At 42.6% G+C, this 14,669-nt stretch overlaps 1 protein-coding gene across 12 annotated transcripts in view; it reads right to left on the reverse strand.

Moving 5' to 3' along the window:
• The window catches only part of LOC135253392 (TRAF2 and NCK-interacting protein kinase-like), a 135,949-nt gene that overhangs the window by 7,411 nt on the left and 113,869 nt on the right, over positions 1–14,669 (reverse strand). For 9 of the 12 annotated variants that reach the window (XM_064332626.1, XM_064332629.1, XM_064332627.1 and 6 more), the window contains 10 exons: positions 13,024–13,199; positions 12,234–12,345; positions 9,011–9,178; positions 8,087–8,189; positions 6,821–6,991; positions 5,817–5,960; positions 5,326–5,460; positions 2,513–2,613; positions 1,977–2,126; positions 1,200–1,359 (listed from right to left, as the gene is read on the reverse strand). In XM_064332626.1, the coding sequence (XP_064188696.1) occupies positions 1,200–1,359; positions 1,977–2,126; positions 2,513–2,613; positions 5,326–5,460; positions 5,817–5,960; positions 6,821–6,991; positions 8,087–8,189; positions 9,011–9,178; positions 12,234–12,345; positions 13,024–13,199 (1,420 nt within the window). The remainder of the gene's footprint in view (positions 1–1,199; positions 1,360–1,976; positions 2,127–2,512; positions 2,614–5,325; positions 5,461–5,816; positions 5,961–6,820; positions 6,992–8,086; positions 8,190–9,010; positions 9,179–12,233; positions 12,346–13,023; positions 13,200–14,669) is intronic. The other 3 variants (XM_064332631.1, XM_064332637.1, XM_064332632.1) reach the window with 2 other exon arrangements.

Genomic DNA, 14,669 nt, shown 5'->3' on the forward strand with positions numbered 1-14,669 from the left:
AAAGAAAGTCACAGAAAATGCTGCTGTTGAAGAATAAGCAGATTTCACCCAATCCGCAGGTAAACCTAAATTCTTCATCATGTTTCAAATATTCTTCAAATCTGGCCTAAGTTGGTTTTGTTTTAGTTGTTTTCTCAATGTCTCTCTGTGAGATAAGCAGTGTTTTTTGCAAAAAGCTCTTTTTTCTGGCAGATATCTTAGATTGTGATTGAAAGCACACAAAAACATACAGAATAACACAGAAACATACAGAAGAAACATACATAAGGACAAATAAACAAACAAAGACACACACACTCACACAGACACACACAAAGTGCACACAAACCGAAACTTAACAGAACATTCCGGCATTCTGGAATTTTGCAGAGGTGCCACTTCAATTGAAATTATTGTTGTTGCCGAACATAAATAAGCTGGGACAGAACATAAAACACATAAAAAAAACAAAAGTGATAAAAGCATTCCTGCCTGTGCCTGAACCCAGTCAGGGTTTCTTTAGGGGGCGTTGGTGGAGGTGGGGTGAGGCAGGGGCGGGGCAGAATGAGGGACAGTGAGGAAACTGGTGCAGGGCAAGGGTGGTGGTTGCAGAGTGGGGGGGGGTGTAGCTGGTGTGGGGGTTTAGGGGAATGGGCTGCTATTATTCGTACCATGACGTATGTGTGTGTGTCTGTGTGTGTATGTATGCATGTCTTTGTGTGTGTGTGTATTTGTGTGTGTGTGTGTGTGTGTGTGTGTGTATGTGTGTGTGTGCATGCGTGTGTGTATGTGTGTGTGTGCATGCGTGTGTGCGTGCAAGCATGAGTGTGTGAGTGTGTCTTTCTGATTTTTTCTGTGTTGGTGGGTGCATGGGTGCATGTCGGCCCATGGACATGGGTACACGTGTGTGATGTGCACATGCAAGTCTGAGTAGGTGAATGTACGCAACAGCTGTGTGAGGACTTAGGAAGCATGCATTTATGTCTGTGGGTGTGTGCATGTATGTATATGTGTGCCTGTATGTATGTGTCTCACAATCAGTGTAAAGGGGGCTGGGGATACAGGCGGCTCAGTGGGGTGGGGCTGGTGTACTGGGGGAGGGGGTTTGGGGGTTGGGAGAGAGGGTGTGTGTGCAAGTCAAGTCTCCCGTCTGGAGAACCGTGAAAGCCCAAAAGGGCTAAAAGGAGAGAGAGGTGACGTGGTGTGCCATGAAAACCTACCAACGGAGGTGGGCATCTCCCCCCACTGGAGCACCACGTCTTTGGTGATTCTGCCGTATGTGTTCACATAGACCCCCTCATCTTCATAACACAGAAGCACCTCCATTCCGTCAGTCTTGGGGAGCACCACAATGGCGTGTGGGGTGATACTGCTCTGAATCTGGGGGGGGGAGGGAACACGCCACATCAGCCTGTGTGAGAACCCGAATCCGCACTGCACAACAGCAACCACCAGGTGGTGCTATCCCATATTCTCTGTGGGTTTCTCTCTCTTCCCCCCCTTCGCTGGCCAGCACTTCTCCCTGCGAGAAACTGCTGCAACAATGTCATCTCCCACTCAGCCAACGTCGCACTAGGACTAAAAAAAAAAAAAACCGGAACCAGAAACTGAACTAGAACCAGAACCGGAATCAGGACCAAAATCAGAATCAGAACCGAAACCAGAACCTGCAGTAACAGCAGCAGGCTAATTCATTCATGGGACCAGGGACGGTTTTTTTTTTTGGTTGCACTGGTTTTAATTTATTTTTTTATTACAATGCTTTTTATTTCTTCTGGGGTTTAGGAGTCAAAGGTCGTAGATTGGGGAGAAACCACCAACATCAGCTTCTAAAGTTTTATTCATGGCACCATTTATAAAGACTATTCTTCGGGCTTTAATCACCCAAGTCGTCCAACATCGCAGCAATGTAGCTGCGGAGTTCCATCACTGAGGAAGAAGCGCTTGGGGAAAAAAAGAAAAAACTACCAGGCGGGTGTTTCCATGGGATCACTTACGTGGGACGGGATGTAGATATCATAAGGATTGCCCGAATCCACATCGATCACGTGAAAACCCACGCTGGACCCATAGATAACCTTTAACCTTTGACCTTCCTCCACAGTCAGGTCCACCAGTTGGGGCCGGTGCTGGAGATCTGTAAAAGACTTGAGAGAAAAGCGCTAACAGGGTAAGCTACTGAACCACACCAACATCTCCCAGGCAATGTCAATCGTGTTGCAGTATTCCTTAAATGGGGTACTACACCTGAATGCTGCCAGCTGTGACTTGACAGTTCCTCACAGACTGATCACAGAATAACACACAGGTCTGAATCAAATTCATTGTTGCCATGTTCTCCCTTGCATAAGTCAACACTTTTCATATGGCGATGTTAACAAGACTCTAAAAGACTGCTGACTGATTAAACCCAAAGTCCCAGAGCCCTTTTACACTGTCTCCTTCTGAGCCATGATAATTTAAAGTAAATATTCTTAATAAATAATCCTCAGACAGAATAATTCAGAGGTTATATTAGAATAGGTTTTCATACCTTGAAAGCCATGAATTTATGGTATGGTTTTGGTGCCCAGGCATAGATCTCCACAGAGTTCTTCAGAGCAATCACCAAGAACTTGATTCTCTCATATTTCACTAGAAAGCAAAAATTCCCACACTTACAAATGGCAACAATACAAATTACCCAGAGTACCATCTAGAGCCCGACCGATATATCGGTTTGGCCAATATATCGGCCATTATTTGACTTTTTTAACGACATCGGGATCGACAGTTATGCAGCCGATGTGTCCCGATTTTTAAATAAGTATAATAAACAAAAAAAACATTGATTATTTATCTGTACTTGCCTGTTCGAACGTTGTAATTGCTATTTACTAGAATTATCCAGTAGAGAGAGCTCTAATACAAGTGTGAACTGCAGCAGCTGACGCGCTACTTCTGTAATAAGACGTTTGTCACTCGTGCCTCATCCAATATTCTCCACTGCTAGACTTGTCTGCACAGATTCGATTGCCGCAATAAAGGTGTGTATATTTAGTGAAAGTTTTTAATTAAATGCGTTTATACGACCACTATGTTTATCAATCCTCATTATCAAGCGAGCGAGCTAGCTAACATATTTGGTTCACTTTAGCAAGCTAGCTGGCTAGCAAGCCTTTATGAAGTGGCAGTGAGCACATAAGCAGCGTAGGATCTACATTTCCAGAGGACATCGCTGTATTCTCAAATAAATAACCAGCCAAAATAAAATGGTGACTGAATACATCACACATTTGTTTTTTATTATCTGAGATAATGATATTAGCTACTATATGATGCTGTGTCAATAGCCAACGCGCTATTGCAAGCAAGTGTGTCATCTAGTCACACGTCATCGTAGCAAGCTAACCAGACAGTAAAAACGCAGATAAAACACTTCTAACGTGGATCATTTTAAGCCATGTTATCTAGCTTTATCGTGATAACATGAGAGAAGGATTGCTGTTGGAGAAGTGAATCAACCAATAGTTAGCGAGGGTGACCTGCACGAAAGCGCATTGTAGTTTTTTTCACGTATTTCATCCAGTCAATGTAATTTCATCTAACGTTACACTTGATTCACTCATTAGCTCCGCTAGATAATGTCTTACTCTTTGAGATCATGTAGCAGAAATAAAAAAAGAAACTATAATTCATTTAACTTACTGAGAATATATAATGAGAAATAATGAGGCTGTCAATAGCTAAAGCGTTATTGCGAGCGAGTATGTCATCTAGTCGCGCGTCAGAGCGCATTGTAGTTGTTTTCATCACCAAATTCTTATGGACAGGGAAGCTCGCTAGATAAAGTCTTACTCTTTGAGATCATGTAGTAGGAATAAAATAATAAAATATAATTAATTTACTGAGAATAGATACTAAGAAATAATAATAACACATTAATAACAACAACAATAATAATAATATTCATAAAAATACATGTTTGAAACTGGAAAACTGATTTTTTTAAATACATTTTTTATAGATGGCTGGAAAAGAAAGGAGTATAAGTAAGGTGTGGAGTTATTTTGATTTCACACACTTAAAGATGGTGTTAATATATATATTTAATTTAATATCATCTTTTACATTTTTTTATCTAAAAAGTTCTGTGTGTGTTTATTTTTATTTTTATTTGTTTGCTTATAAGTTAAATGTTCTTAAATATAGAAAATATATGTTTTTCAAATTGATTTGAAAATGTTGCACTTTTAGCCAAAATATCGGTCAAAACATCGGTAATCGGTGGGCTAGGACTCTCCAAAATCGGGATCGGCATCCGACCCAAAAATCCGGCATCGGTCGGGCTCTAGTACCATCTATCATCCAGATAGTTGGCTGAGGTTGGACAAGTTTTATAGATCTCATGAGTTTTCTAAAAGTTCACCTTCAATGGACCTCTATTGACCCATATTTTTGTGGCATTTAATGCAAGCATCAACTGAGCTTAATTTGTGCGTGGTTTCATCAAGAACTACTTCTACCTGAAGTACGCCAACTGTGTATTTCCAAAGTCTGATGCAGGCAGACTAGTATGAAATTTGAGTGGTGGAGATGTGACATTCACAGAATACGATACGTTTGTTGTAGTTTAAATATAGCAACTTCTTAGCAAATTACTTTATGAAAGCACATAACAGCTTCGAAATTCAAAGTTGAGACATTAACGGGTGTAATTTATATCAGTACAAAACACCCTTCAATATCTCAACCATGAATTTCGAAGCTGTTATGTGCTTTCATAAAGTAATTTTAATAAAATAATATCATCAAAACACTCAACAAAAAACTTAGAAGTCTAATTTAATGAGGACATTGATTTTGTGATTTACACCATAGACTGTTCGATCAGACAGTGCTACACTTCAAGTGACAAGGAAGTTCTTAATACAATGAACCCCATGAATGTTTCAAAACAGTGAGTGACTGATAGCACAGTCAGAGCATACACAGTGGGTATAGCAGAGGTGCAATATTCTAATACCAGCATTATATACAAGACAAGATGAGCAGCTCACCAAAACAAAGTTCAATTTTTGTTTCTTTTATCGACATAATTATTTAAATTTTTTCAATTATTATACTTACTTTCCATTACCACAATTTCTGGCACTATTTGTCACAACTCTAGAACATTTAAAAAAAAAAATCTAGTTTAGACTATATTTGTCCTTTTCTTTTACTCTTGGTAAAGCTCAATAATAAAAATATATTATAAAAAATACATGATATTGAAGTAGTAATACCCCCAATATTAAATAAAAGAGAATAAAATTGTCCACTGCCTTTGTGGCTGGCCAGTGAGCAATAGGGAGTGGAACTTACCAACTTTGTAGTGGACACAGCCCTCAAGCTCTCCCACGGTGATCCAGCCCTGCTTCTTCTCCACCTCTGGGTCGTTGTGCAGAATCCTGTTCCGCAGCCAGGACAGGTAGTACACCCTCAGCTTGTTCTTCTTCCCTGCCGACAGATGGCGGAGGGTTATTTTATCCTATTATTGTAGTTAGGGCACAACTTCTAAACTGTAGTGGTAACACAAGGTGCGTCCAGCACGAGTCCTGTATCTTTGTGACTAGAGACGGTGGCATACCTGTGGCGTAGCTATCAAAGAGTTTGGTTTAGGAGGAATAAATGACCTGTGGGTTTGGTGGGGGTTTGGGTTGAGTCCAGCAAACTAAAAAAAGTTACTGGTGGCTGGAATCCCTGTCGTGATTGGGCAGGAACACGCAGATTCAAATTAACCACGTGATCTAGCGGTCTAAACATTCTGAAGTTTTAATTATCATAAGTAATAGGCTTGGTGCTTTGTGAAACACCTGAAATGGTGACCAGGACGTTGAGGCCCTCCAGGACGTCCATCTGTTGGAATCGTCGGCGGTTGATGAGGTTGTAGACCTTCCCCTGCCCGCTGCGGTCCAGCAGCATCAGTCCGTTCTCGGTGCCCACCAACAGGTTGACCCCTGAGGAAGCCACCAGCCAAACATGACCCCAAATGGGCACTTTTAGAAGCACTTTTGCTTCTACTTTACACTTACATTTATTTATTTAAAAGACTCTCATCCAGAGCATCACAGTCTATGCAATAAAATTAGATTAACAGCAGTACAGATACAAACCTTTTGCTATAACACATCCAAAACAAAGCATCACTAAATAATAAATGAAAAATAAAAAAACCCAAAAACAATGCTGTAATAATACATAGTCATGTAGATATGCCACACTGAAGGTAACAAATCTCACATAAACATATCTGATCCCACTTAATGTCTGTGTAACGGTTACTTTAACCCTTTGATTCTATAAAACGATCTCACACACCGGAGAAAGTTCAGGTAGCAACAAGATAACACCGCACTCTAAACTGAAAAGTTAGAACCTTCACCATTTTGCCCTCAGATGTAGCCCTCAGGCTTCTGCTCACGGTTTGGTGATCAAGCACCAGAATTGCGGTTCCTAAGCTTAGCTGAGCAGCTGAATCCCTGATTAGTCAAAGTTAATGAAATGAAAATTGTGAGTGCTCATTACCCTAGAACAAACAGTTTTGTCATCTCACAAAATCCAAGGGGAAATGTAACCAAACGGAATAAATCGTTTTGGACAGGATTGCTCAGACCATTGGCACTGGCTCTGAAATGTCTGTTCTCAGTAAGAAAAAATTTTACTTTAAAAGGGAGCTGCTGTCGCATACGGTTTATTTTATCTATCATCTTTCATAGCACATATAATCAGTCAAGTGCACAAAGAGGAAAAATATTTGTAAAAAAACAAAAACAAAAAAACATGGTGGTGTGAGTGAGGGAGGCCGCCTGCCACTCACCCCAGAGGGCGGCGCACAGGATCTCCGAGTTGAAGCGCTTCTTGTACTTGCGAATCTCAGGCGTGTCGCTGTGGGGCCGGATGTTGGTGGGGTTGACGTTGACGACGGAGATCTTGCGCGCCTCGTTCAGCTTGGCCTGCTCCTGCCTCAGGAGTTCGTTGTTAAACTGGTCTGTGGTGGGGGCAGGGCCGCCAAAGAAAAAAAAAAATATTAAAAAAACATTACATGTACAGGACCGCCTGCTGTTGCTTTCATTAATGCCGCTAATTTTATTTGTGTGTTCTCTTCCTCCTCTCTGTTTGAATTCCTGCACATCTGCGTTTTCTTCTCTGTTTGTGATCCATTATATAATGGTCGAGGAATTGGCCTTGTAACCTAAAGGTTGCAGGTTCAGTACTCAGGTAGGACACCGCTTTGAGCAAGGTACTTAACCTGCACTGCTTCAGTATATATCCAGCTGTATAAAAAAACAAGTGTGTGCTAAATGATCATAATGCACAGTAATGATCCCATTCCCTACACTTTGAGTGTGAGCATTAATAATATAATGCAGTATGGCTGCCTGTCTTTAACATGCAGTCGCTGTCCTTTAATGCTTACATAGCAGTACCCCCGGCAAGTGGGGAGCGAATATAACAGTGTGGGTGCTGTGGGGATTTTATATAGGGACAAGGGGGCCTCTGTAGGAAGCACATGCCTGATACATAACTGTAGGGTGATAAAACAAACTAAAAGTGCTTTCACTAAAATAAAATGATGTCCCAGTAATTAAAGGAATGCCACACTCATTCAAGATCAAAACCTGAAGGTGCGCGTTGCTTAAAGTCAGTGGCAGATGAAGTACGGGGGATGCTGGCTCTACAAACTACAAAAGGCTTTCTAGACACAGAGGGATCAAAAATATCTGGTGCTGCTTGTATGATGAAAAAACAAAAGTGCTAAGTGCACAAGTGTAAGATTAAACACAGGCACACTTACACTCCATTTTTTCCACCCTACCAGCAATAAAAAATAGTTTTGATACTTAAGATTTCTGGATGGTTCAGTTCAGTGTGCAGACAGCCCCACTCCTGTGTTGCAGTAATAAAATGCGATGCATTCTCTCTGCACAAATCACCAATCACAGATCACATATTCCTTTATGAATATTATTGCGGTAAATGAATATTGTCTCCATAGGGGCACGTGACTGAATGCGATTTCTGTTTTGAGGGGAGGTGTGATAAGCAGGGGACCACCGAGGTTGGGGAGGCCATGTAGTGTCACCTGCTGCCGAATTCTCGTCGTCATCATCCGTGGGGGAGTTCTGGTACACCCGTGGGTCCATGAAGGGGGTGAAGGAGGCCTTGGATCCGCCCCCCATGCCATACTGCCAGGGACAGAGAGAGAGGGTGAGGCTGCCTGTACCCAAGCTGCCCGTCTCTTTCTGATATCTACAGTCCCAAAGCGGACGCTCACGTTTACTATCAAACCGTGTGTGTGTGTGTATGTGTGGGTGTGAGTGCGTGTGTGTGTATCTGCACGCGTGCGTGTGTGTGAGTGTGTGCATGTCTGTATGTGCGCGCATGCGTGTGTGTGTGCATGTTTATGTGCGTGCATGCGTGTGTGTGTGTGCGTGTGTATGTATGTGCGCGCATGCGTGTGTGTGTATAGCATGTGCGTCAGAAGGTGAATTATTTTTTTTCTGGAGAGAAGTCTGAAACTGAACCACTTTCAGATCGCTGACAGAATTCGAGAACCCGGAAAACACCCAGAGAACAAAAATAAGTACAAACACAAATAAAAGAAGACAACAAAGAAAATCAACCAACCAAGGGAAAGCATATCTGACAAAACAGTGATGAGCTAAGATAGAGATAGTTAGAGACAGATAGTCAGAGAGAAAGAGAAAGAGAGAAAGAGTGAAGCCGTGTTTCACTTCGTACCCTACGGCTCCCAGAAATGTACTGCCTCTCATTGGGCTACACGAGTCTGTCGTATCAAAGGACACGCTTATTGAGCGTATATATTTCAGTGAACCACCCCTTATACAAGATGTTAAGTATTTTGGGGATTTAGGGCTCGATTCGGAACACGGCCAGAGAGAAGATGGTAGTGGATGGGCAGAGTAGAGAGAGGGGCGGGCTTTAGAGGACAAGTCAATGTTCAAAGGTGAAGGGAGTGGCTAACACGAGCTACACCATCACCTACTTCGGCAACGGTGTCCAGGTCTTGCGCATGCATACTGGAGAGCTGGCCCAGGCCCTCGGCGGGCGTGGCCGAGGGGGAGTGGCTTTGACGCACCAAGTCTGGCAGATTGACGGGGCCAGCGAAGCCATTGCTCTCGGCATGGCCAGTGCGCACTCTATCCCCCAGTGTCTGCAGAAGAGAGCACAGGAAAGGGGCTACTCTACAGGCCGAAACCACGCCCAGGCCATGCAAGAGGGTGAAATAATCACGAGAGCGAGAAGCGCGTGAGTGGGGCGGTGGGGGTGGTCGATATCTCGATGGGACAGGCGTGTTCACAGAGGCGCATGTGAATATGTGTGTGTGTCTGCGCATAATCGTGCATGCGTGTGTTTTTAACAATGTTTGCGCGTGTATGTGCATCTATGTGGATGCAGGTGAATGCGTTATTGTGTATGTGTACTTATGTGTTAGGGTGAGTACATATGTGCGTGACATAGTGTGCACGTGTGTGCGTGTGTGTGTGTGTGTGTGGGTGAGTGCACATACAGTCCCCGGTCAATACTACTGCACTACCACTTCCTACTCATTGACAGCTTTTCTATGCTTCATTTTTCTGTACTTTCAGTCTTCCATTTTTAAGATTTTAAAATACCTTCAAGACCTTCTGCACACAACTTCTTCCAAAACCATTTTATTGATAAATACCCATTGTTGCAGGACTAAACTGAAGTATTTATAGATGAAGTGATATAGTGTTCTGATCTCATACAAGCTGATTTCATCAATGACACTTCAAAACACAGTAATCTTATCAGGTATTTCAATGTAAACTCATTGTCCTTTTTCTTTTCTTTCTCGAATCTTAACTCTGTGGTGGGAATTTCTTAAAGGGGGGAGAGGTTCAACAGAGAGTTGATGGTAAGAAATGCAGGAAATTTAAATTATATTTTCAAAAAATAAACTTAAGTGAAACCAAACGTGATGCAAAAGTAAAGAAAACACAATTAAAATAAATCAGAGAGGACAAGCCTGTCAGCGTCAGTGGCCAATCTGTGCATTTGAATTTGGCAGTAACACTTCATTTTAACCAAGCAATCTCTGTACGCCTTATTTGCATTGCACAACCCTATACTTCTCACAAATAAATGCAAGCAAGCTTACAAATCAGTCACATATTAAATAGACACAGCACCAACGATACAGGTTTGCAATTTCATTAACACAAGATTGCTTACTCAGTGTATTTGAACAAGATATACCAGAAACGCACTCTTAAGCCGTCTTTCCACTTTTTTTTCTTTCCACCCCCCCTCTCAGCAATGTGGACTGCCCAGTCATATATCAGAGCTTATTACTGAATCCTCCGCCATCCATTTGGGAGAGTTCGGACAAGAGCGTGCTCTACTACAAAGCGTGCGATACCAAACAGCGCTTGTCATCACACCAAAGGTTGCAAGCCAAGTTTTTGTGCCATGATGACTCAGAGGAAGATACTTCACGTGTAGCTTAACGATGAGATGTAGATCCCTGCTGATTGAACCTTCCCTAGCACCAAGCGACACAACTGGCAATCCCTGTGCAGGGCTCCCGGTCACAGTTTCCACTGGCATGGTCAGGAGTCCATCATAGACCGCGAGGTCCATCCAGGCATTAGAACAAGGACAGCGCCTGAACTGGATGATCCATTCAGCAGTTTGAACTTTGGTATGTGGGAATACAGGACTGCATTTACCTTGGGAGCAAAGTCAGTATTCAGCCTGCAAGAGGCCTGTGAAACCAAGACTGTGTTTTCACCGGGAGGCCGCAGCAAATCTAGCCTTCAAAATCAAACCAATTCATCACCCGCACTTAAAACACTAATATGTAATGAGCCATGATATTAATAGTCATAGTATATTAAGCTCTTTTAACCCTGACTGTAATATAACACTAACCATAATAATTCACAATATTTTCATTTGAATAAAGTAAAGCAGTACAAAATGTAAAGATAAGGGGTGGGGGGGAGTCAATTGACTTCATGGAAACACAGCCAGGGACAATACATCAAAAAAGAGAAGGAATTGGCCCTGCCCCTTATTGCTTTACTCAAACCAGTTCTTGAGGGTGTGCCAGTGGGCAGGCAGGGAAATGATGAGATCATAAGCTGAGCAGCATACCCCAGCAACCCGTGGGGGCTTATATAATATATTTTTTTGTGGGCATGTGTGTGTTTGTGCTTGTATGTGTGTATTCTTATTTAATCCACTCAAAAAATCACTAACATACTAACATGACAGCTTTCTATACATAATTACATATACATGACCATTCCTTCTCCTTCAAGTGTTTATCAGCAGCAGTAAAGTGTGTGCACACACTGCACAGCAAACCTAGAGAGAAATATACTGATCGTACTGATTGGAGGAGAAGCTTATCTCTCACTAACAGAATCTGCTATTGATGACTGACACGTCACCGGGAGGAACTAATAACCCAAGGAACCCAGACTTAAACTCGCCATAACCTTGACAGAATGAGGCCTATTGTGTCAATTAATAAAATTATATCAAATAACGTACACACGACTGACTGACTGTCTCTTTTAAATTTATTTGCAATGAAACTGTGATTATGTGTAAGAATCCAAAAACAACGCAAGGCCTCCTTTTGAGGACAAAGCCACACAGCCGTATGATTGAAAGCCTCCCTCCCCCTCATGGTGCAGAAATGCATTTTGCTCCCACAGAGCCAAAGCGCTACCATTCAAACCAATAAAGCAGCAATTTGAAAATACAACGCTAACATGCTATTGTACATTCCCTCCATGTCATTCAAGACACCTTTAAGAAAGAATAAATAAGGACCTATCTGCTGAATGGATGGAGCTGCTTAAAAACATTTCAAATGTTTTGCTTATGCAATTTGGGAACACTTCACCAACTGAAAATGAAAGTACTAGAACTCATAGGAGATCTCCAAAAGTGAGAGTTGCTGAGTTACTGATGGGGAACCTCGACTCTGAAAAAGCTCTCTAAATACAGTCAATTGACCCAGTGGAATTCTACATTGGGTTCCTGGGTTTCAAAGAGGCAGGGAATACGAAAGATCCTTTGGCATAGGAAACATGATATTACGTGATCATGTAATTTGTGGTGAAGGCAGGTGGTGGGACCTATTCCAGCCCTGCGTGTAGGACAGGTCTAACGGGGATGGAATCACATGGGAATGGCATGACTCCAAGAAGCGGCGTGATCTGCCTCACCTCCCTCATCACCATGGTGCCATCCTTGGAGCCACCGCTGTAGGCATCACTGCGGGAATCGTCATGGCTACCCACGTCTACGCCATATGACTCGTTTGCCCCTGCGGATGGCCTGCATGAGGTACACACACTGGCCTTGTAATGTCAAGAGACACAACACAATCCATACACACACACCTTTCTATAAACCTGTTCATGCAGAGTCATGTAGAGAAACATAATGAAAGCCCCCACCCAACACGCACACACACACACACACACACACACAGGGTTCCTGCTGATATCGAACTTATGTTGTTCATGAATGTTCAACGATTTGATAAAGATGCGTTATGATTTTGAAGGAAATTTAGCAAAATTGTGCAATAGAACTTAATTTAGGTCTCTTTACATCACATTACATCAAAGGCACACCTACTCTGTTTGACTTTTTTTCATAATGCACACAATTTTGTAAGCATTATCGACACACTGATATTGCTTGATAGTAATTATCATCAAGCTAGTGAGTTCACAAAGAAAGATGGATGCATGTGGCTTGCTGCTAAGGTATTTTAAATTTTGGCAATTTTCCTAGACGTTTCAAGGACAGTGGTATATGTGAGCGCTTTTCCAGGAATAGCTCATTTTCATGAATTTCCCGTGAGAATCCAAACACAGGGTTCTGTTAACCTACCCTTCTCATGTCAAGAAATATAGCACAGTACATGTAGACACAAACCTTTCTCATATAATCCCAAAACACAAGTGAGGGTGGCGCTCCACCAATGAAAACTCTGCAGACACTCACATGATGCGCGGGATGTCGCTGACCGGCACAGTGCCGTCCTGCCCCTCGCTCTCTCCATCATCCTCGCTGCTCTCCGACTCCTCGCTGGAGGACGAGTAGTCCGTCACCTTCACAGGCGGCCGGTGGGTGTCATCTGTCCGCAGCTCACGTAGCTCCTTGGCAAGAGCAGTGAGGTCCTGAGAGAAAAGGGGAGGGGGGACCGTGGTCAACTATGGTTGTACACAGAGGCTTCTGACCGTGGACCAACGCAGGCGTTTACTAGAAGCACAGATCTGAAATGGTAAAGCACCGTTTAGTGTAGACACTGAGAGGGGACGTGGTGGGAGTGAGGCCAACGCGGTTCTTACGACCACATTTCTCAATTGTAGCCATGAATTTTGTTTCAGCTGAGCTCTATAATTGTATAATTGAGCTCTTATTATTGCATTATTGAACTGCTAACGGAACATAAACCAGGATTTGACCTTGGTTAATAAAGGCTTCTCGATGTTCTTTTGCAGAGACAGATTGTTCAAAGCATAGAAGTAGTTCATTTCTACTCAATTTAAGCCCCTAAATCAAATGAGTTAAAACTGAAAGGTGTCCAATTTCAATTGATCAAGAATAATCAGTTATTTAAGGGGACCCAGGATGAGTAATTGGCCAACTAATTAAGTTACTGAGTATCTTTTCATTGCCAAAAATCATCTCAGCACATTCCACATATCTCTTTTACAGAACTTAAAGATAATTTTTCATTTCACAGCTTCATTGAGCCCAGTTAACTGAGACATTGGCTAAAACGCAAGGTGTACAAGGTGTGTGCCCTTCCAAACAGGGCTGAGAAACACAGTTGTAGCCGACAGGCTGCATTCTTCAGGTTAGGGACATGCCAAGGGGAAGGAAGGAGCGGAAGAGGGTGGAAAGAGTTAATGACAAAGTCATGATCATGGTTGTAATCTTTAAAAAAAAATAATAAAAAAAAGAATTCGCTTGTTTCCTTATTTGCAGGAAAGCATACCGCTTCCTGGCTGCTGAAGTCTCTTGCAGTTGTACCAGAAATCACACAGACAAATTAAAGAAGAAAAAAAAAAGTATTTTCAGGTCTGCCAAGGTTTTTTTTGAGAAGCTTTAAACAGGGTTGTTAGATTCGGCTCGCCTCGTTAATCTTGCGTTAACCCCAACAGTCATTCCGTGGGATGGTCAGCCAAAGTAACAGGAGAACTGCCACCCGTCACGCTCACGGCGAGCAGTGACAAAGCGGTCCTTTCTGCAGAGTAATTAAAAATCTGCTCTGCATGTGCCGCAGATGAACTTAGAACACGTGCACTTGCTGCTGATTGGCCTTTTTCTGCAATATGAAGTCTAGAAGCACACCGGTCCACCTGCATTTCCAAGATAAGTAGCAGGATGCCTGTGTGGTAACTTTACTAGCTGACTGTTACTGTACTCGCTATTTCCCACAGGAAGGAACATTTCTCCCATGTACTTTATGTCTTTCAACATAAAACAGAGTATAATAAAAACCCCTCACCACACAAAAAGAATGGTTGACATTATGTCACAAGCACAGGCCATCTTTCCAGTTCATCCTGCAAAGCTGGGAGGGGGTTGTATTAGGGGAGACTGACCATGCATGGCAAGAGAGTCAGAGAGAGAAGATGCAG

This window comes from Anguilla rostrata, chromosome 4, assembly GCF_018555375.3.
Source record: "Anguilla rostrata isolate EN2019 chromosome 4, ASM1855537v3, whole genome shotgun sequence".
NCBI classification, from domain to species: Eukaryota; Metazoa; Chordata; class Actinopteri; order Anguilliformes; family Anguillidae; genus Anguilla; species Anguilla rostrata.